This window comes from Pipra filicauda, unplaced genomic scaffold (genome assembly GCF_003945595.2).
Source record: "Pipra filicauda isolate LSUMZ 115617 unplaced genomic scaffold, ASM394559v2 scaffold51_size4534324_pilon, whole genome shotgun sequence".
Classification (NCBI taxonomy): Eukaryota; Metazoa; Chordata; class Aves; order Passeriformes; family Pipridae; genus Pipra; species Pipra filicauda.
The window spans coordinates 1156739-1179749 of record NW_024104665.1 but is presented as its reverse complement, the minus strand read 5'-3'; the positions used below and the strand labels follow the sequence as shown (position 1 = coordinate 1179749).

At 39.8% G+C, this 23011-nt stretch overlaps 1 protein-coding gene across 3 annotated transcripts in view; it reads right to left on the bottom strand.

Annotated features, from left to right (window-relative positions):
- EML4 (EMAP like 4) overlaps positions 1–23011 on the bottom strand; it is a 153085-nt gene that overhangs the window by 87181 nt on the left and 42893 nt on the right. The window contains exon 1 of one of the 3 annotated variants that reach the window (XM_027750290.2): positions 2348–2517. The exons of 1 other annotated variant lie outside the window; for it this stretch is intronic. In XM_027750290.2, the coding sequence (XP_027606091.1) occupies positions 2348–2414 (67 nt within the window). In that variant the 5' untranslated portion in view covers positions 2415–2517. Of the gene's footprint in view, positions 1–2347; positions 2518–23011 lie in introns of those variants that run through there. One more of the 3 variants, XM_027750294.2, reaches the window with a different exon arrangement.

The window sequence follows — 23011 nt, the reverse complement described above, 5'->3', positions numbered from 1 at the left end:
CTGAATTAGGAATTATTTTTTTTCCCCCCCCCCAAATCTTCATTCGCGAAGCCTAGCCATGATGATGATGAGGAATTAATTTTTAGCTATGGCAAGAAATGAGCAACTGAAGGTATGTATAATGACACCTGTGACAAAACAAATCACAATGAAAGGTAAGGTAGACAAGTTCCTATAGAAAAGCACATCGTTATAGGATATATACTTAAAAAAAAAAAGTTATCTCAAAAAACCTCACCTGAAATATCCTACTGTTAGTACAAAGCCTTAAGCCCCTTTAAATAAAGCAAGAATGAGCATGTATGGCCCAACAGAAAAAAAAAATTCCTTCTACAGCTTAATCTCAGGCTTTTTCATACTTGTTACCACTGCAAAGTTGCTAAAAGCCCTCAAGGCAAAGAACTCTCAAGGATGAAGTTAGAAATGTCATACAAACAAAGCACTTTGTAATTCTCCACCACACCAGTTCCTTAGCACTCTAAGTTTATGTGCAAACCAACACACAGTCCTCGAAAAACTTTATATAAAGATACATTAGGTCTAACTGTATAAGTAGGAATCAAGTTTTAAACCAACAAAGCACATTGCCCTGGTAATAATACCCAAAGCCACGATTTCTGTTAATCACAAATGCTGTCTTTAGCTCTTACTCAGCACAATCTTCAGTCTTTCACCAAGATTTTAGGCAAAATAATTTTTTAAGACGCAGAAAAAAATTGAAGTAGAACATATGCATTGAAAAAAAAATTTATTTCTTGCACCTTATTTTGCTGGATTTCTATACAAATCTCAAAAGGTAAGTCCATCATGTCACACTCGCTTCAGAATTTCAAGATACGTCTCAAGCTGAAGTTTGAGACACGTTTTTTACAGACGATCACAGAAATTCTTGCTAAAAGCCATTAAAGTCAATGGAAATGTTAGTAATATAAACCTCTACAGATCAGTAACAAAGCTTCAAGTTTTAGCCACAAAAATTGCTGTTCTTTTGAATTTTGCTCTGAAGACAAACAGCTAAACATTAACCTTTCTTTTCTAGTGTAAAAATCCTTGCAAGACTGCAAAAACAAATCATACGAAGCACTTGTAATGTTAAAATTTCCAATTTACCCTCCTCTCTTTCTTAAGAGTTGCAACATCTTGAATTCTAAACCGAATAGTTTGAATTCTAAAGGAGATAAAGTACAGTGCATTGCTCACTTCAAGAAAGTACACCATAGTAAGGTCATTCCTTTCTTCCCCAACAAACCCATCGAAATCTATGCATTAAATATTTGCCCTTATTTTTTAAAACACACTTTCCTGTTGACCATCATATTATAGGCCAGAAGTGTAAGGTTTTACACGTGAGATGCTGCATTCGCACCAAAACCGCACGGCACGAATCAGCAAACAAAGAAGAGCTGCTCGGTGATGTCCACTCTATTCGGAAAAACACACTTCTCCACAATATACAAGAGAAACACGTCTTATCTCTGATGCGATTTGTTGGCAAGGATCATTTGGTTCTTTTTAAGACCATATATTTTTGGTTGCTACAGTCAGAACGCTGCAATTAATGACCCGATTCGCACTGAAGAGGCTGGTTTGACAGTAGCTGTTTATAAAGAAATGAAACAGGCATTGAAATATTTCATTTTTACTATGATACTAGTAAAAATGAAGGCGGGGGGGAGAAACCCTTATTTCTGAAGGGCAAATACATGCCTCAGAGACAGAAAGCCCCGCACAGGAGGCGCACGGCTGGAGCCGCAGCAGACGCGGGTCTGATCTACCCACGCTGAGCGAGCCTTTACTGCCGCCTGCCTGAGGCCCGCGCAGCCCACGCGTCCCAGCGGGACTTCCCATGACTTTTCCTTTGGAGAGCGTCAAACAGAGAGGTCCAAACGAAGGGCTGGACGCGCAAGAGCCGCCCTTTCCCGAGGGCTGCGAAGGGTCCCTCGCACGAAACGCGTTCCCCCGACAGCCCCGGGCCGGCCCCACGCTGCTCCGCGCCAGCAGCCTTCTGTCCAGAGAGCACCAACTTCGTCATTATCTTCCTCTCGTTTCCTCCGTTATCCACACACATCATAATTTTGTTTGGCTACCTTTTTTTTTTGTTTGTTTTTTGATTTTCTCGAGGTTGGGATGCCGCAGGGCAGCGAGCCGCTCAGCAGGCACACCTTGCCGGCTGCTGCCGGGGACGCGGAGCTGCCCTCGCACCAGACAGGGCAGTATCTACCCGGGTACGGACAGGTTTCCCTTCCTCCCCTCCCGGGATGGGAAAGCGCTGGAGATCACTCCGAAAGAGCCCTCGCAGGCGTTGCGGGGCGGGCCCCCCCGGCGCGGGGCAGGCGCGGTACTTTACCCGTGCAGAAGGCGGCGAGCGCCGAGGGGTCGCAGCCTGCGCCCAGGCAGAGCAAGGCTTCCTCCATCCCTCTCGCCGACGCCGAGCCGGCCCCGCCGCCCTCCCGCCGAGGCTCAGCCCGAGCACCCGCGCCCCGGCCCGGCCGGTGGACGCCGGGCGGACGGTGCCGGCCCCCGATCCCTGCTGGCGGAGGCCGGTCCCCGCCGCCTCTCCCCGCTGCCCCGGCAGCGAGCGCGGGAGGCCGGCGGGGGCGGGCCGGGGCCGAGGCCCCGGGGAGGGGCCGGCCCGCAGGCGGCGACCACGCGCTCGCTGCGGCACCGGCCGGGAGCCGCGGGCCCCGGTGCCTTCTCCGGAGGGAAGCGGAGCTCGCCGAGCTGCTCCCGAGCAGGAAACTGGCAGCTGCTCGCACACAGGCAGGGTCCTGCACCCTTCCCGTAGGAAACCACAGCAATCGGCAACAGACACCCCCCCCGCCCGGTCCCACCGCGCCGCACGGTGCTCACGGCCGGTGACAAAACCGTGACATTAACTATAAAAAGCCAACAGCGATCAGTCTGCCCTCGGTCTGGGCATAAAGAACTACCACAAATGACTAATGAATACGATTTTTATACTCGGTCTATTCAAATAAACCATTATCGTTCCAAAGCATGTCTGTCTATCTGTCAGAAACACCCCAGACCTATCGTCAGTCACAGAGCAGCGTGACACGAGAGGTTCTCACGGGGAGGGGGAAGAGAGGAAGGGGGTGGTTGTTTGCTCTCGATTATATTGGAATATTTTTCACATGACATCTTTCGAGACGAAAGAGCAATGACATCACTGGCAATATACTCAAATCCATTATATGAAAACTAAGCAAAATATCATGGCTTAAAAGCAGCAGCTTTGCAAAGTTATCGTTCTGTTCAGCAGAAGGGAACTCGTATTACAAACGCATTACAATCTATTTAATGTGATCATGATTTTGTCTGTCTTGCAAGACGAAGCACAGCCAGATGAGAACTAATGAATGCAACATGTGTTCATTCTTTTGGTAGCCGTGCCTGAAGCCAATTGGCAGAACGACTACAGCAAGATAAATGTCAAAACAAAACTATTTGTGAATATGTACTGCATGTATTTTGCCTCTTCTATCATACTTGAAATAGTTTATTATTTTCAAGCTTTGCAAGCATATTAAGTAAGTCTGGATTAAAGTTTTAATTTCCAGACAACAGTGGGATAGTAAAAAAAACCAAAAAACCACAGGGGAAGTCCATGTCTCCATTCAAAAAATGAGGGCAGCAGTTTTTTTCCACCATTACAAACAGTTGCTGAGAATGTTCATAGGTTCACAACAACATATAATTTAGACAGCACACAGTGGGTTTTGTGTGTTTTCCCCAAAATTATCAATCTACATAACTACAGTAGTATACTTCTTTTCAGGCAGCTCCTGACAGACTGGAGGAATCGACCTCTGCAGTGATCTAAAAAAAGAGAAGGCAGTCAGCTGAACACAGCTCTGCAGCATAAAGCCAGCCAGACAACTACTGTGATTAATATCAGGATAGGACTGGGAAACTGAATAGTGGAAGATGATAAACGGTAAAAGGCAAGGGCACACAATTAAGGAAAGGGCCCTAATGAAGACATGGGCCTCAACACACAGCTGTGGCACACTGGGATTGACCAAGAACCCATCTTTCCAACTTGTCCCAACCACTATGTTGCATCATGTCATTAAACAATTTTAATTGCAGGATGAAACACTGAGCCTTATCTTGGGTGGGTTGGGCAGACAGAATAACTTAACACACACTTTGGTATCCTTTCAAACTCAACATCCTTCCCAATACAACTATGAAGCCTTGGAAAAAATCGTAGGCCAAAATGCTCCATGAGGCCAAACAGACATTTTATGTGCTGGTAAGACCAGCACTGAGCAGAAAGAGGCTTGATTTGCAATCTTAAGTGGCCATTACTGCTCTGAACAATGACACAGATTATGTACAACTGGCAAGAAACATCCGATGTAGTTCACACATTGTAAGTAAAACACTCTGTATTTAAAAAGTTAGGATCTCCTATTGTAAAATAGGTATGAAATAGTGTTATTTCTGGGTATCTACGACCCTAATTTTTAGTTCTAAAACTAAAGGATTTCCTCAGCAAAGAAAAGAAGTTTCATTACAGTGGTATTTTAAACAGAGATTAATTCCTACTGAATCAAGAGCATACAGAGTGAGGCAGAAGAAACCAAAGCAAATGTTAGAGCACTATCATAATGATCCTCTGAACTCTTAACTTTTGAAATAAGATTTCAGAAGGCACAGCTCTCCCTGAAAATAGCAGAAGCTGTGTCAACCCACCCATCGCCTGTTCCCTGCTGGGCTGAGGACTTTGATCAAAATTCCTTGACTTGCCTTTAAATTTCTCATTAAAATCATAACTCCTCATTAGGATTTTACACTCCTCTATCTCTGCACCATACCTGTCCCTCTAAGCAATCTGACAGCCTTCAACATCCGTCTACCTTTAAACTTTGCAAGCTTAAACACCATCTCAGGCCCCTGTTCCCTGCTGTTACTTAACATGGGTGGTGGGGGATGAGGAGGTGCTCTTCTTAAGAATTTTAGATAGCCAAAAATGATGAAAAAAATACTTAAAATATGGTACAGACCAAAATAAAACACATACATAATAGGAAAAAAACTTCTCAGATTATTAGCAGTGCAAAGTATGTTGTTACACCACGCAAAAACCGAACATTTTAATTTAACACAGCAAAGCATGTTAAAGATCAGGAACAGAGCTCCACACACTGCATATAAATACAGATTCATTCATTGTTTGTTTACCCCCAATATATGGATATTTAGGAACACTACACATCTGGTAAATACGGTGGATGTCTCAAAGACTGCAGCAGCACCAGTCAGATTCTGAATCTACAAAAAGAATTATTTTGGAAACACTTCAGTTTTTCATGAGCCAAAACACACTCCAATGCACCTTTTCTTCAGAGGTGGGAGCAAATGGCTCCTCCAGCTTTTGAAGAGGGTCACAGGAAGGCATGAAGTTTTTGAAGTCATCAATTCCATGTGAAGAGGAGGAAGAAGCAGGTCCCTCTGCCCCATACCCCCAAAACTGCTTTCCAGTCAACCCAGAGCTAGCTAAGGAAACTATGGGGCCCCCACCAAAGCCATCATGTCTCCAGCTGTACAGACTGCAGAACAGACACCTTGTTCCCAGGACATCTTTAGTACTTGAAAAACAAAGAAGATTATTTATTGAGTTTCCTTGGCAAGTAATACTGCTCCTAAGAAAATACCTGCCATTACATGAAATTTGGGAATTGGTTTTCACAGAACTAGGGTTTCTCAATTTCCTTCAGATTTAAGAGATTTCAGATTCAAGAACTGCTGCACAAGGCAATCACAGTTATCTTCCATCCAAAAGATTACTGGAGACTCTCTCTACACACCTTTTCTTCAGAACACCTGTAGCTGTACCCAAATATTACAAAGTGTAACTATACTGAGACTAGTTTAATGACCATCTTCTTGTTGAACTGCAAGAGGGCAGCACCAGTTAATTTTGTTCCTTATATGTATAAAATCAATCCTGTTTCCACTGGCAAACAATCCTGCAATTATTTTGTTTTCTTCTTTCTGAAAAGAAACTGTAGCAATGTTTCTTTTTGAATTGGCAATTAACCTCACCACCAAACAGTATCACCTTTCAGCAGCTGTATCCATTAGCTTTACCCCGTGGAAAAGAGAGAATAACAACAATTTCTTTAATTTAAACTACCCAATTCTTTAAGACCTGAAGCCTTTTATTACATTTACTGTAGGGTGGGGGGAAATTCAGTTTGGTTTTAAAATGATGTTTTATGTGTTATCACCAAGCTAGCACAACAGACCAAAACCATTTAATCAGATGAGACAAAGTAATTAAACAGTTTTAAAAGACATGCTTCTGTTAAGGATGCTCATTGCTTTGAGCCTGTTTCCAGCAGGACTTGCAAGGTGTACAGAGGTTAGTGAGCTATGAAGGACAAGGACAGCCTCGCAGGATTCAGTGCTCCCATTAACACCTGTGGGATGTGGCAGTCGCTGCTCACTCCACTCCAGGTGCTGGCACTGTAAGAAACCCTAGGAAAGTCCCATTCTCTCAAGTATTAATACCGAGAGTGACAGAAGGCAGGACCTTTGCCTATGATTAAGGTCACTTACAACTGGCATATGGCAGCACTACTGCTAAAATAAGCATCCCTGCCCTTCTCCTGCATCCTTCCCATTCTCATCCTGCTCCTGCCAACACAGCTCATGGGGCTGCACAAGGAAGCACACTGGGAGACTGAACAACCTGAAACCTAACTCTTCAACATCAAAACAGGAAAACTTACCAGCCCAGTCATATGGTGTATGGCACAATGAACCCTGAAGCAGCAGGGAGGAGACACTCTTTCCAGTACCCTCTGGAAAGAGTGCTGGGAATCGTGCCTGTCAACAGCAGCTCTGTCCATGGATGACTTAATGTGATTTTGAAACAGCTACACTTGTAAATCACATTTCACTGCCAGAAAACTGAGCAAAATAAGAACTGATACAGAAGAAAGTGAAGTCCCCAAGCGAGCAGTGCCAGGGCAGGATGCAGCAGAGAGCACACAATGGTGCCAGAGGCCCTTCTCTTAACATCCTGCTCCTAGGCTAAACTGAGCTCCTTCATCCTATGGCATTTTTCTCAAAAGGAGATAGCATGCAGAAAACATGATAAACAACAGGTGAATATTGGACCTTAAAAACTGTCCCGAGGCTGTCCTCCACAACTAAACCATACTAAAACCTAGCTCAACCAGCCTAGGAAAGGGATCTAATGGGGAAATTTGTTTTATTTGTTTTCCAAACACACACTGCCTAACTTGAAAAAAAAAAAACCCTACAAACAATACAAAGCCCTCCAAATGTACATGCATATTTTTAAGAATAACCACATGAATGCCTATTTTTGTCAGGTGGGTTTTCTGCTGAAGCAGCTGCACCAACACAACGGAGGTGGCAGCAGGCTGATGTGGAGAGTAGGAAGGGTGGCAATGTGTAAGGCTGGTATTTCACTGAGCATAACATCAAACCACAGCTGTAGCATGCTTTCCGCTGCCTGCCTGGAGCAATTGCACAGCAGACTGCTTGCAGCTGCCTTCCTGCCTATCCAGCAAACAAGATGAAAATGCATTAAATCTAAAACACAGCCACAAAAGGGTTTCTCCTGCAAATTTTATGTTGAGCATGTGTTCCAGACCACAGTCCAGACCACATAACCCAGGTGGTGGCCCATGAAAACATGCAACCCTGTCCATGAGAAAGGGAAGAGTCTGAACAGTGGCATCCTTGTCAGACACAGTTTGTATTTTTATGGAGATAATCAGTTTTGTCTCTGGTCAAGAACCTACACAGCTTCAAATGCACAAGTTTTGTGCAAGTGATATTTTTAAAACTACAGGTATATCATACAAGGTTGTGAAATATGAAGCACTTCCATCTTCTGAAAGTGCTCAGCAAGAGATTGATTATTAATAATGACAATTAACTGGTAACCTTAGTCATACCAAAACTTGGTTATGGACTAGCTATGGTGAAGTGACTGCTGTCTAATCATTTAGTTCATGGCAACAGAAAGAAAAATATTGCTTTTGCCATGCAGAAGGGAAACACAGGCAGAGAAGCCAACTACAAAACTGTTTTCTAACAAAGTACTTTCAAAATAAAGTATCTACTTCTAGAAATATGACACTGCTTAAGAGTTGCATATTCTTTCAAAAAATGATTAAATGTCATTCTTGCATGTCAACAAATCTCTAAATTTTGGCTGTTTCCATTAATGTATTGCTGTAATGGTGACTATTTTTACTACTTTCAAAAGTAAAAAAAAAAAAAAAAAAAAAAAAAAAAAAAAAAGAAGAGTAAAAAACCCAACAGAATTTGAAAGAGTGCACTATTTATGACAGAGACCAACAAGAGTCTCATTTACTATCCACTTTGAGATACTGAGGAATTAGAAAAGCCTTTATGAAAACACTACCACCAAAAAGTGCAATTGTTCACACAAAACTAATTCCTATTGAGGATGTCCAGCACAAGACTTCTGGATGCACAGAGAGCTTGCACAGTGGGTGAGTAGCTCAGTGATGCACTGGGACGATGTGGGATCGCACTGTGATCACCCCACCCCATCTCGATGGCTCAGACGTAGAGCAAACCATGTAAATGAGGAATAAAACCCACAGATGCTAGTCTGGCTTAGACTAAATGCCTAGGAACACCTTTTGACTTCTGCATACGCCAGCATAACAAATCCTCCATCTGAGGGGTGGGGTGATCATCTCCATTTGTGACCACCCACATAAACTCACCATCTCTGATTTAAATATTACCTAACACATGCAAATGTGATGTAGGTGTCAGACCTTAGACTATTACACCACTTCAGAGTTTGACCTTATCAAAAGATCATTTACAGCCACACAGTTTTGACATATTATATACAACAGCTGTACAGTCCATAAATTAATTACCCTTCTGATGGCACAGACTACTAAACAAAGTGGTTTAAAGAATCTGTAGAGACAGTTTTATATCTATGTCATTCCTTTAAATTTAGTTGACAACAGATTTTTGTACTCTCAGGAAAATGGGTCACAATAATTATTTACAAATATAGGATTGAACTATTGTGAAATCCTAATGCAGGGCTTAGGACCTATGCTGTTGGAAAAACATACAAGATACACATTAGTTTTTTTAAAAAAAGACAAATATGGAAATGCTGTTTACTTCCCTTGTTTTTCAGTAATATTCTCAGTAATATAAAAATTGGTGAATATAAAATGGGAAAAACAAGCCACATTATTTGCATGAATTGTTTGATAAAAAACTGTCATTAGAAAGATTCAGCTTGGTTCACACAGAGATGTCAAAAGATACCTTTCAACTAAGTCAACAAATTAAATCTGCCAGACTAGAAGTCATGCTTACTTGAAAGTCTGAGTAACATTATTGACATAAAATTAGGTATTGATTTCCCATTTATTCTACCTGTAGGAATAGTAATATTACAAAAAAACACCTTTGTCAGCCTCTCTGGAGAATAACCAAAGGACAGTAAGACACAAGCAACATACCATTTTAACTGGTACCCTATCACAAGAGTCAAGACCAAGGTCAACTTTTTACTACAGAGATGTCTGTTGATATTGCCAGAAAAAAACATTCTATAGGTGAGGAAAAATAATTTCTTCCCCTGGATCATAAATCCTGTTATGACAGCTAAAGGTCAAAGCAAAAAATAAAAAGGCTAAACTGAAAGAGGGAGAAAGAGAGAGAGGAAACTGTGGTGTGCAGCAGTAGAGTCTAATTGAACTGACAGACTAAACAGCTGTGGTGAAGACAAAGACACAGGGGGAAAACACCACAAAAGAAAAATGGAGAAGGTCCTTGGTGGCTTTAAGAAATGCAGCTGTATTTTCCAAGAATTCAGCTCAACAAAGATTCAGAGACTGACTAAAGGTCAAAAGCAGGAGGAACTTGATGGTATCATATCACCTAAGACACTCCTCCACACACTGTGGAACCACCAGCCCTAAGAGGTGGAGGTGGTTATGGCAGCATGTGATCAAGCTCATTATGTCCTCACTTCACCACAAGAAGCTTCTGTACTCCAGATCTACCTAGTTACCTTCAAGTAATAACAGCTGGAAAACAAGAGAATAATCCAAAATATACTGAAGTCAAAACTTTTAAAGGAATTTTTAATCAAGACTCAAATGAAGAGTTTACCCATCTATTCTTTGAGAAGGATGAAGTCCATGAGCTAAGTGAGTAAAATAACAGGAGTGATGGGACTATAACTAAAAGTAACTTCTTCGCTAGCAAACAGGACAACAGTACGGACTGTTCTAAGCTCCCAATGGCTTAGGATAAGGAATAATCCCTATATATTTGCATACAAAGTAAACTAAAATAATAAAAAAGATTTTTGTGTGGCTCCCCTTTTTTTTTTTGTTTGAAATACAGATTATGGTAGCATTTGTATTTTTCTTAATATGTGTGGATGAGAAGTTAGCAAGCTTCATGTAACTAGCTGCTTACATGCCAAGTTTACCCAACAAATCACAGAATGGCCTGGATTGGAAAAAACCATTAAGTTCATCTAGTTTTAACCACCCTGCCAGGGACAGAGAACCTTCCACTAGACCAGGTTGCTCAGAGCTCCATCTAACCATGCTTTGAACACTTCCAAGGATGGGGCATCCATAAATTCTCTGGGTAACCTGTTCCAGTGACTCACCATCCTCACAGAATTTTTTCCTAATATCTAATCTAAAACTACTCTTAGATTGAATCCATTCCTCCTTGTCCTGTCACTACATACTCTTGTAAGAAGTCCCTCTCCACCTTTCTTGTAGGCTCCCTTCAGGTACTGGAAGGCCGCAATAAAGTCACCCCGAAGCCTTCTCCTCTCCAGGCTGAACAAACTCAAATCACTTAGCCTTTCCTCATAGGAGTAATGAGCACAATTCCACCACAGGATTTCTGGGTAGATACTTGACAAACAGCTTTACACATAGCAAGTTTTGAGGATTTTTGTGTGTGTGTGTTTCTTTTTTAACACTAACTTCTAACCTGCAGACAATCTGAACATATAACTCCCATTTGAAATACATGTTACCTATGAAATGGACTGTAAACACTTTTTCTCATATCACCTTGTACCATTTTTAAAGCACTCCACAAAGCCAAATGGAGAATTACAGAACTGTTAAAAGCACATGGCTACACGGATTTTAAAGTATGGACATAATAAAGTATTGTTACGTTTACAGTCTGTGATGTTCCTAAGTATTCCAAATTTTTAAAGTAGGCGACACTTGATTGATCTCAGGACAGTCTTGAGACACAGAAGATGTCCAAATCTCAATAAAGTGATAAAAATTAGTTAACAGATTTTTTTTTTTTTAATATCGCATACCATAGGTTACATCTAACCACTGAAATATTCAGTCCAGTATACAAGTTCCCTAAAAAAATCCACATTCCTTCTTTTTCTATTCTCAAGCCAAAAGAAATTATTGCATGTTTAAGAAGTTTTAGTCAAAACAAAGCTTCAGAAGACAAACAGTAAAGTGATTTATTTATTTGTAAGTCTGTAATCACCACAGGAGCTCACAGGACAGGGAGCAACAGGCAATGCTACAATTTCAGTGTAAGTTTTATTTAGGAGAAGTGTTTCGCCTGCTATCTCTATAAACAGGAAGACTCAGCTATTTCCTTCAACCAAGTGCTAGTGACTTACTACCTTAACAGAGCCCACAGCAAAATCTACTTGAAAGTTACAAACCTGCAATGCTGGATATTTTATTTTATTTCTCCATGGGCTGTATTTACAGCATGAATACATGGTTTGCTTGTTTGTTTTTATTTTCAATATATATGAAGACTTCTACAGGAAAGCATGCACTACCAAATTATACTGTGGGACATCAGAACAAAAGGAATGGTATTAAGTAGCAAGGAGAAGACCAGCTTAAATACCAAGAAAATTCTAGTCCCTGTTTCTGAAGTTTTCGCTAAATGTTGCATGTTTCTTTAGGCATCATTTGAGGATGCATCCCACTTGCAATGTAAGAGATTTGAAGCAACCTTAAGAGTCTTCATCCCCATCAAGTATACAATTTTCCACTATTCTGTCAAATTGCTCAATATTCTGCCACTCCATATGAAAATAAAGTGGAAAATTATATTACTGCAGTCAGGAATTGATTAATTGTTGCAAGGCACTTGTGCAGCTTTCCTACACTAAAATAGCCAGGATTTTAACATAGACACATTTGTATTGCAAAAGTAACCCTCAAAACCACCTTACTGAAGCATCTATCATCCTACAAGGTGGCTCACAAGGAGGCAGTTTCCCCCAGCTCCTTTAAAATGAAGTCAAGAGAGAGCAGTTGTGGACTGCAGATGACTATACTTCATATCTTTCAAGAATTTTGTAACAGAGGATTTATACCTTACTATTTTTCTTTGCTAGTCTCTTGACAGAATTCAAATCACTCATTTTGTTTCACCACAGCAGAATTATCTAATTTAATGAGCAACTCATTTGATGTGTAATCAGGCAACTGATTTTATCTGCTTCATTGCAGTGAAGAGGTCAGCACTACCTTCCATTAAGGCAAATTACAGGTTTTCAAGCATACCCACAATCAGAGGAAATCAGTTTGTTCTTGCAGCATCCTCAAAACACATGGAGCATATGGGCATTGGAGGGACGTGGGGAGAAGTGGAAAGAAGAGGATTAAATTAAACAACAATTTGGAGGAAGCATCTTGCTGTTTTCCCTGATGAAATCAGGTCTGTGGCATTAAAACGGACATGAGAGAACACGGCTTATTTGCATTGTCTCCTTCCTTTTCTCATTTATAAATCAGTTGCTATTCTTAGGCAGGATATACATTAGAAGGAACACAGTAAACTGAATTTGTAATCCAAACTTAATCACCCATCCCAAGAGCCATACAAAATGGTCTGGAGGCAAGCTGCATCTGACCATCCAGCAAGGGCATCACGTGTAAACACCAACACAGGATAAGCATTTGGGCTACATAAAAAAAAAAGCTTTTGGTTTTTTTAATAAAAATTGCATTAATTTATAGTGGCAATAATTTTAAAATATTTAATAGCTATTTATTTCAGTGAAGTCCTCCAGTCTGCAAAAACACATTACCCAAAGCAATACCTTGGGCTATCTGTACCACACACACACATATGTGGTGCAGAGCATCTTGATGCAGGTGGGGAGAGCACAGTGGCTTTTCAGCATAGGTCCACTTTCCTACAGACAGGACAGAGTCAGGCAGCAGCTGTGGAAATGAAGCTGACCATTCCTGAAAACATGCCAGAAAACACTTGCAGATAACTGCTTTCAAGGTACCACTCTTTAGTAAAAGGATTAGAGTGGAAACGGCGCATACTTGGCACAAACCTCTCGAGTCAGGAGTTTGGTTTAGATCATTAGCAAATTAGCAGTTTAAACTAGATTCACTGTTGGAAGATTTGATTTAGTAAGGAAGCTTTAGATCCTGCGGCACAATTTAGCAGGGAAGAGCCTGCCTGGAAGCTGCAGCACCAGGCAGAAAGGGGACACAGCTCTGAACACAGACCACCTCCTAAGTGATGGACAGGCTAAAAAACAGGGAGAAACTTCACTGACTGAAAAGGGAACCAGGATTAACCTCCAGACTATTACACCTTATACTCTGATACAATTTAACATAACATGGCAATTCCAACAAGTTATTAACACAAGGTAACCGCGTGGATACAAAAGTCTTTTGAAAAACATTTTAATAAAACTATACCCTAATAGCATTTGGACAACTTGGGCTATGTTAAATATTATATGATACTGTCATTGTTTCTTACATAGTATTATGTTCCCAATGACTATCAGAGCTACGTTTGTAAAAATAATGGCTACTAATATTGCTATGCTATCAGTTAAAAAATTGCTTTTGCAAATTATTCAAGTACTTTGATTTCCCATACTTGTTTTGCTAGGAAAAAAACAGTTTAATAAATTCACAAAGATGAGAAAAACAATAATGTGCTGACTTAATAGAATTACAGAGAAAAAAAACTGCTTTAGAAGTACAGTACAAGAGACTGTAAAATTGAAAACTAGTCCATTATTAAAATCTGAAACACTAGTTACTACCAGACATTTTCCTTAGAGAGAAAATTACACTGATTTGTCATTTATGTCATATTATGTATAAGTTCTACCTTAAAGAGAAAAAGTAAGATTGGATAATTGTAGTCTGAAAAAAAAAAATCTTTGTAGGTAATAACAGAAAGTCATCTTTTCCCCCTATGGGTTGCTGCCCTAGTGCTGTTGTAGATACTATCCCTCATGTTATGGAACAATATAAACTAACTTCCTAAGCAAGGCATTCCACTTTTAATTTTTTTTTTTTTAAATGTTCCATTGCCTTTGCTTTCTTTATGAAAGAAAGTACAGGCAAGCTGGTGCAGCATCCTACAAAGAGCATGAACTGATTCAAAGCCTTCTGATGGCTTCAGAAAATATGGAAGCGATACAGGAGAATCAGTGTTTCAAGGTCACCTGAACTGAACACAACCAACATAAAACACTGATGCATGTGGTACTCTGGATTAGCTTTCAAAATTATCTGATGTTAACAAGAGAACGGGTAGAGGAGGAGTAGAGGAGGAGTATCAACCCTCTATTGAGAGGTGGTGGTGGAAGTTATTCTATAACTGCAAAAATATTTTTCAGTGTATGGGGTAACCAGAGGAGAGTGAAGCCTCCCTTAGGTGAGTGAGGTTGTCTGCTGAGCACAGCCACTAGAAAGCAGGATCTGTTCAGGGAGATACAGTTTGAACAGGACAGCTAGACACAGTGTCAGTTGAAATTAACTATCTTTGTTTAAACTATGTTATATGAAAAGTATCTGCCACATCCAAGTTTTTGTAATTTGTGAAGCAGATATTAAATAGAAGGCCAATCTCAGAACCTGACTTGTAGGGAGGAGGGTAATGTGTTTTTGTTCTTGTATCAGTTAATTCAGGATTATTTTTACCCCTCTAAACACTGCACCTCAGCTATGTCTGATTTTCACACTTTTTCCTTTTGCAACTTTGAGGCTGTTAAATTTCCAATTTTATTAAATAAACTCAGAAATTCTCTTTCTTATACTTCACATCTTCCTCAAAAGTGGCTTTAAAGAAAACCAAACTCTTGAAATATTCCCAATGAAGTCATACCTATTAGCAATAGAGCTGATAATGTAAAAAACCTCACAGCTGGAGCTGTACAAGACCTCCTCTACCAGGAAGACTGCAGAGTTCAGTCCCTGGATATGCAGCTCTTGGTAATGTTCACTTCACTTTGGCTTATTTGAGCACTCACAACAAAAACGAACAAAGCCTCTTATTTTTACGGGCCATTCCAATTGTTCCAATGCATGCTGATCGTATCTTCTACAAACAAAGCCAGGATTTAATTGCATTGGAGCATTAAGCAGAATGCCTTTAAAACTCTTTTCTATTTAACCTGTCAGAATTGCAACTGCCTGTATCAGAAAGGACTGAAGCATGTACCATTCTGAAAAATAACCTGCAATTGTATATATGGGCAGGTGTGTTTCCAAGTCATTTCAAAACAGAGAACTGATAAGGAAGAACTATGAGTTTGCCTTTCTAACCTTCTCAGAGATAAACACAATTTTAGGTTCATAAAAAAAGTAACCACACACCCTGCTTGAGGCATTGCTGACATTGCTGGATTATTCCCAGCACAGTTAGGAGGGACTGCACAGTAATAGCAAATCCACACATCTGAATTGTCAATGCAAAATTCCTAAAGTTCCAGTTTAAGCCAGACAAGACTCTGTATTTTTTGCTGCTATTCATTCTTCTAGATATAAGCCAAAATTTTGTGCCGTTACAGTTTTATAATTCCTTTGTAGATCACAAAAACAAGCCAGCAAGGCATATCAATGAAAACAAACTCACAGTTTTTCCATATTAAGAGTCAAATTTCCAATCCACTGGAAAATTTAGCAAAGTAGTGATTTATTAGCCATGTCTAACAATTCAAAGGGACACAACAGTATTCCAGACAGGCAAAGTCAAAACCAAAACACAAGACACATGAACACATTTCACCCTGCAAACCCTCCCAGTGATAGGATGGATTTCTTTACTTCAGCCAGTATTTTGTTCCCCAAACCTTGCACTAAGCCAGGCCCTTCTTAAGGTGCACCCTTGGCTGCAAAGCTTTTGCAGCCAAAACAAGAGAAGGGCTGCTTCGAGCTCTGTGACACGTACCACAGAGCTGGTGTATGTCCAGCTCTGTGACATGACACATACCAGCCTAACAGTCTCTCCAAATCAACAATGATCTCCTGGGAGCACCACGAATGGAGAAGCCACACTCCCAGCAGCACTTGCACAAAGGGTCTGTTTCCAAATTCCTCCAGGGACTGCCTCTAAATAATGACACTAAAACTGTTTGCTTCTCTTTGTCAACATGCACTAAACTGCTAACCCCACAAGTGTGGGAACAGAGAAGGTGTAAAATTGGCATATTTGACACAAAGGACCAAGCAGGAAATAAAGTTTAGAGGATACTGGTAAAGAGGGGAGAACAGATGGCCAACAAAATACCTTTATTTACTTTAAATATTTCCTTTTATCCTGTTTTTGCTTTTCTTGCCTATTTAAAGCATGGATTGTTGATGACAGGAACTGTTTTGAGGTTCTCATTATGCTAAAAGAGATGCTTAGATGTATTATGAAAGGATATTTTTTGTTTTTCAATCTAGTAAGTTTTTCTTAGTATTTTTGCCTAGAAGCAAATAACCTCAGTCCAGGATTCTTCACAACGTACACAATTCCAGTTCCATCTGCACATCAAAAGGACAGAAAAAAAAACAGATTTAAAATTTACACTTTACTCCACTCTCCAAAAGGACCTTGATAAGAACCTACCCCCGAATAGCAAAGATTTAAAAAACATATTTCAAATCCTTATTTCTTGTTTTTCTCTCTTCTCCTTAGTCTAAAAACAGAGTTGACAGATCTGACAATCAGCCCTTCTTTTGTCAAGTAGCAAATAATACACTCAACAAGATCTGCACTTCCCCAAATAAAAGACCAAAGGCTCCCTTTCTTGACAAATCGTGACCTGCTTCCAATACTCCCCAGATCCCAATATGAAGTCGACTCAAAAATAACCCGCTTACAGGGGTAAGCAGATTCCTTAGTGATAGGAGCAAACAAGATCCCACCTGTATAGAGGACAAAAAAGTGGCCTTAGAAATTTATATGTACATAAGCAAGCATGCATCTATGACCTACAAAGCCAGGTACCAACCTGGCCTCTCAGAGCAGCTCATTTAGGGTGCATAAAGGACAAATCTAGCACCAAGGTAGAGAGTGCTTACAATAGAATGCAACTGAGCTGCAATAGATGCTGTTCAGTCTCCTGTTCCATGACCATAAAGAAAAGGAAAGGAAGTACTGCTTTAAGTGAGAAGACAAAATGACATTTACTAATGAGTTGGTTTGGGGTTCAAAAGTTTTGAGATCCTTTTTCTGGCTTGAGTCACCAGACAAAGAGAGATGACACTAACATCTCTGCAGATCTCTAGAAAGAGTAACAGAGTCTCACCATGCCGCTTCTGAAATCACTCAGTATCCTTACCCATATTCAATGTCATTAACATTAAAAACATGCTCTCCTGTTGAGAGCAGCAGTAACAATACGTCTGGCACTACTTGAATATGACTGTCTACAGGCAATATTAGGAAGAAGTCTCAACAGTTGACAATTTTCCACAAAGAAAATAATCTGAACAGTGTTATTGCATATACCGCAAAGATAAATTGTAGAGCATTAAAAGAAGTTGTTAGGTAGGATGTGTCCCACTTCCTTCTCACTGAAAACTAAACAACATAAATCATAATTAGTTATTTCAAATGTAATCAAATCCTGTCAGGCATCACTACTTGCTAATGCTTTCCCTCTGCCCACCTCTCCTCAATATTAACTCAGAAGAAATAGAAAAAAAACCTCACCCTTTGTACACCCTAGCCTACAGACTCACAACCAGCAGACCAGATGATCTCTTCCCCTTCTGGAGCTAAACAAAAAAGCTAAACAAAAGTAAGTAAAGCTAAACAAAAAAGCAAACAAACGAAACAAAAAAGTAGGGGAAAAAACCAACCATGAAAGAAAAAAAAAAAATAAGAGGTGGGGAAAAAAAATCACAAAACCCCAGCAAGCACAGAAGAGGGTCTGGGCAATTAAATGAAGGGAGCACTCCGAACAGTACAATAAATACAGCAGACCTAGACATACAAATAAATTTTAATCTTTCAAAACTTACACAGTTTCATATCACGATTAACATCTATCATTCCACTTTGGAAGAGAGTCACCACTAACTCTTGCATATAAAATATGCAGCCTTTAAGTAGATGCCATTACTTTGCACATGGAATTAGAAAACAACCTGAGTCAATTACGGGTGTGATCAGACCTTTTCTACAAGTCTTTCTGTTCCTAAACCTTCTCAAACACTAAAAATGCAATTAAAGGTAAAGGGATCACATCTGGAAAAAGAATTGTACAACTTCTTGCTTTTAGACAGCCACATTTCTCATATGGCAGTTAAAAACCTGCCAGAATTTCCCCTATAAACATGTTTCCAGCAATTTCAGCTCTCCAACACAGTGTTTGGTCCTAAAGTAACAGTCTCCTGCAGAAAAGGTTGTTTTTTATAAACATGCACACACAAATAAATTGGTCACACATTTCTCTTGCATGATACGTTGTTTTCCGCATGCTAGCACTGGAGCGTCCTACCACAGTTGACAATTAAGAGATTCAAAAGAAAAAGCATGAGTCTTGCAAAAGATGAGTCTTTGCTACATTATGAAATACAAGAGGTAGATTACAAGAAACAGTCTTTGAGATGTGGCCAATACTTACATCAAGGCCAAAATTTCCAGGTAGGATAGTAAACATGGGAGGAGGGAAAATAAAGGAAGAGAAATCCTAAACACACAGTCTTCATCACTGGATTCATCCATCCATCAAACCAGACCAGTGCAGAAAGACTGAGCAATTGACCGTATCAGTGAGTTTGCCGTGTTTTACTGCCAGGGAGGATCAGGCTGACTTGCAGAACACAGAGCCGGCTGCTCTGCAGCAGCACACTGGCCATGTCTATGCTCTGCACACCAACTTCCACACAGGCACCAAAGGCTGCAAGGCATTCAAGCTGGACAACAAAAAATACCAATAAAGGAACGAGGAAACACACCAATTAAGTGGTTAAGAAATGGAACAGCTGAAACATAACAGACTTCTGCCAATTATCACTTTGGAGAGCAACTGGGATCCTACCGAGATTTACACCTGAACACAGACTGCAGTTCACAGACGATCTCTCATAAAATGTCAATAGAAAGTGTGAACTCCTGAGAAACTAACATTTTACTTAAAAACAAACAAACAAACAAACATGAATGTTAGCAACGGCATATACATAACAGCTGAAGGATTCCTTTGGTTAATGGTCATAATCAGTCACAGGTCAACAAGGATGCTGTCTAAGAGACAGTTCATGCTGTTGGATAGGAGAGATGACCAGTAGCTCAAGCAATCACAAGCCAATCCTGACCATTTCTGATCATTTCCCAGGGACACAGTCAAGTAGTCTGGAATCTGGGAAGGTCAAAGGGTATTTGGTTTCTTTTCCAAGCTAAATTTCTTCAGGAATCTAGACTACCTGGATGAATAAAAACCTGACCTATAATGCTAAAAATAAGCACCTTTTTTCCACAAGTGGAAAGAAAAGCATGTTTCAGAGGCTACAGGGCACCAATAGAGGAGTAAAACCAACTGGGAGCCTGCTTGAGCTGAACTACGCAAAAAAAATACTAGGGTATCACTGTTACTATGTACTGCAGCTTCAAAAAGAGGGAGAGAAAGATAACTACCTACACACTGAGGTTTAAGAGGATGTTTAGGAAAAAATAAGCAAGAACAAACATCAAGACAATTTTTTTGCCTTCTGCTTAAATAAAGATAACAAAATGATACACTGAAAATGAGAATAGGATAATGGTTATTGCCACATACAGTGTGATAATAAAAATTGGCCATTTACAATAAAGAATCAGGGGGATCTGGATAATCTCTATTTCACAAAACTGGAATAATTGACACAACAATGACATGCCAAAAATCAGTGCAAGAAGGAGAGGGAAAGGAAGTAGTTTGGGAGAGAAGGAAAAGCAACCTTGGCACTAAAAGTGCAAAAGCATGATCTTGATTAAGACAAAAGAAATCAAAGAAATGTAATTGAACAGTGAAATGAAGACAAAGTAGAAGTGATTTTACCTGTGTAATTTACTCCTATAAAAAGGATAATACAGTGAACTTAATCCTGAATTAAAGCAAGAACTGATGTGATATGTCATGGAATAATATTTAAGCTATAGACATATAACATTTTAAAGATGAACAAAGCACTGGCTTAAAGACAAGCAACAGAAAGATAAGATATCCAGACTAAGAGAAGGTCCTGGGTTCCTTAGGTTTTGTGACATTGGGGCTATACGTAAGTTACATAGTGACCATAGAAAAAAAGCAGGTAGAACAATAAAAACTTTCAGGAGACCAAAGTTTGGAGAATTTGCTGTTCCTGAAAAAGTATCTCTCAGAAGCTGGACAATCTTTTGGGCTAGCTGGAGCAACGCAAATGCAATGCAATTTAAACATCTAAAGTGAAAGGCAATTATGAATAACCATTTCTGCTATGACCCAGGACCCGATGACAGGAGATGAAGGGGAGAAGGGAGCTGACAGAGCATCAAAAGATCACAGGATCCTACCAGTCCCTTTAACTGCAGTTTGATACTGATCCTTTGCAGCAGTTACACACACACACACACAATAAAAAGATATTTTTAGCAGACAACCAGATCGATCAATTATATAAAGCGTTTGCAAGCCACTATGTGTAGTTTCATATACATAGTTGTGGCTACCAAAGTCAAAAGCAAAACAAAACCATATGCCTTTCCCAAAACCAATTTAACTGAAACAGGTGCAGAGAAGATAACTCAGAAGATAAAGGACAGAAAAAAAATCTGTTTTATAAGGGAAGCTAAAGCACTTGGGACTCTCCAGCCTAGCAATTAAGCAACAGAGCTCTGTAGGTATATGTTGTGCAAGGCAGGGTAAATCTCACAAGAAAAGGAAGGCTTGTTTCGTGGGGGGAAAAGTAGAGGCTGGTGGAAGGGCTCCCACTGCCCCGAAGCCCAAGATATTACTCCCTCTGGAAAGATGATGGGCAACCTGTACTTCAACAAGAAAACAAACTTCAGCAGGGCCTGCACAGCACCTTCTTTATATTTTTATTACTGTTTGAGTAAATCTTTCCTGGGTGAGAATTCTGTAGCTTAGGTATGGTCTGTTCCCCCACTCAGATATTTACATGTAGTACATTCCCTTCTACAACAGAGATGTAGAAAAAAATGTCTCTGATCTTTCCTGTTGTCTCCCTGGGGCACACTTTGGTTTATTCACTCTTTCAGTCACTTTATTAAGGCTTTAAATTTGTTAGAACACAGGAGAAAGGGAGCAACAGACCCATCTAAACTCTTCTTTTTTACACAACTGTTTGGGGAAATTGTCCCCTTCAGCCTTCCATTCCCAAGTCAGCTGCACTTTAATAGTCCATTACAAGAAGAGAAACAAATCTCAATATTTACTTTTTGTTGAACTATCAGATAAACGCTGGGTCTATTTCTGTTCTATTCACATTCTCCCACAATTTCCATTACAAGGTATGCACTAAGCACTTCGACAAGAAGTTCCCCACTGCTAAAAATCTCAGTGCTAAAAGAAAAGGGAAATGTTTATTTAGGTTTTGGTTTCAAACTAAAATAAGTTTTCAAAATTGAACTGAAATTCCCTCCAGCTTAACCCACCTGCAAAACGGGCTTGCACAATCTAGGAGCTCACAGACACAAATTCTAACGGCGGAAAGTGAATTTGAATCCTGGTTTATGGGCAACACCTTAGGTTTAACTGTCCTACACTACCAACAAAACGTACACTTCTTTCTGATTCATTTGAGTAGAAATGCTTCATGATAACTTTTGTTCTCTTCCCAAGCTTGCATGGCATCCAGCAAACAGGATTACCTGCACTGGGTGTAATATGCAAACTACAGTAGCATTTAAAACTCCTTTTTAATCACTAAATTGTTAAGGATATGCCCACATGCTGTTACTTGTTTTAACATTCATTTAAGTTCAGCTTACCATACCCTATAACGTCTTGGAGTAGTTACCTTTGAAACAAGTTGCCTTCTCTAACTTGCAAACATGTCCTATTTAAAAAGCAGCAGCCTACTCTCAAATCTAAAGCAGTAAGATGAATTATGAAGGAAGAAAGTGCACATGATTTCAACAACTGATTATGATTTTTATCCCTGCTTGACAGTGAGTCAATTTAAAAAAAAGTAACTAAAAGGGCAAAAACTATATTAAGTCCCCTTCAGCATCTTTTTTTTTTGTTTTCTTATTCTTTTCTATGTATGAATGATGAGGTCTAAACCTCACTGAAAAGCTCAGGCAAGACTGGTACGTAAGAGAAGATAGCATGTGCATATAAGAACCTGAAACTACAGTCCTAGAGCTAACATCCTCTTATATTTCAGTTTACGTTCGAGTGTTGCTGTTTGCAGGTCATCTACCTGTATGTCATCTTTCTACGGTTCCAAACCTAGTAAAGTAAACAAGGACACAAAAAGAAAAAGTAGTCGTGTAGAACAGCTTTTTAAAAAAAGTCAAGACTTCCTGACTGAAGAGGAATTAGTTTTTCTTTTTTCCTTGCTTTTTAGTAGAAGCCCTAGAAATGTTTCACAAAATTTTACTTTACTGATTTTTACTAAAGAAAAGCATAAAGACAGTATACAACCTATTCAAAACTCTTCAGAGTATTTAATATTTTTCTCTAACCAGCTTCCTCTGACTTATAAGAATGCAGTTGGTCCTGCTTATAAGAACTTTATCT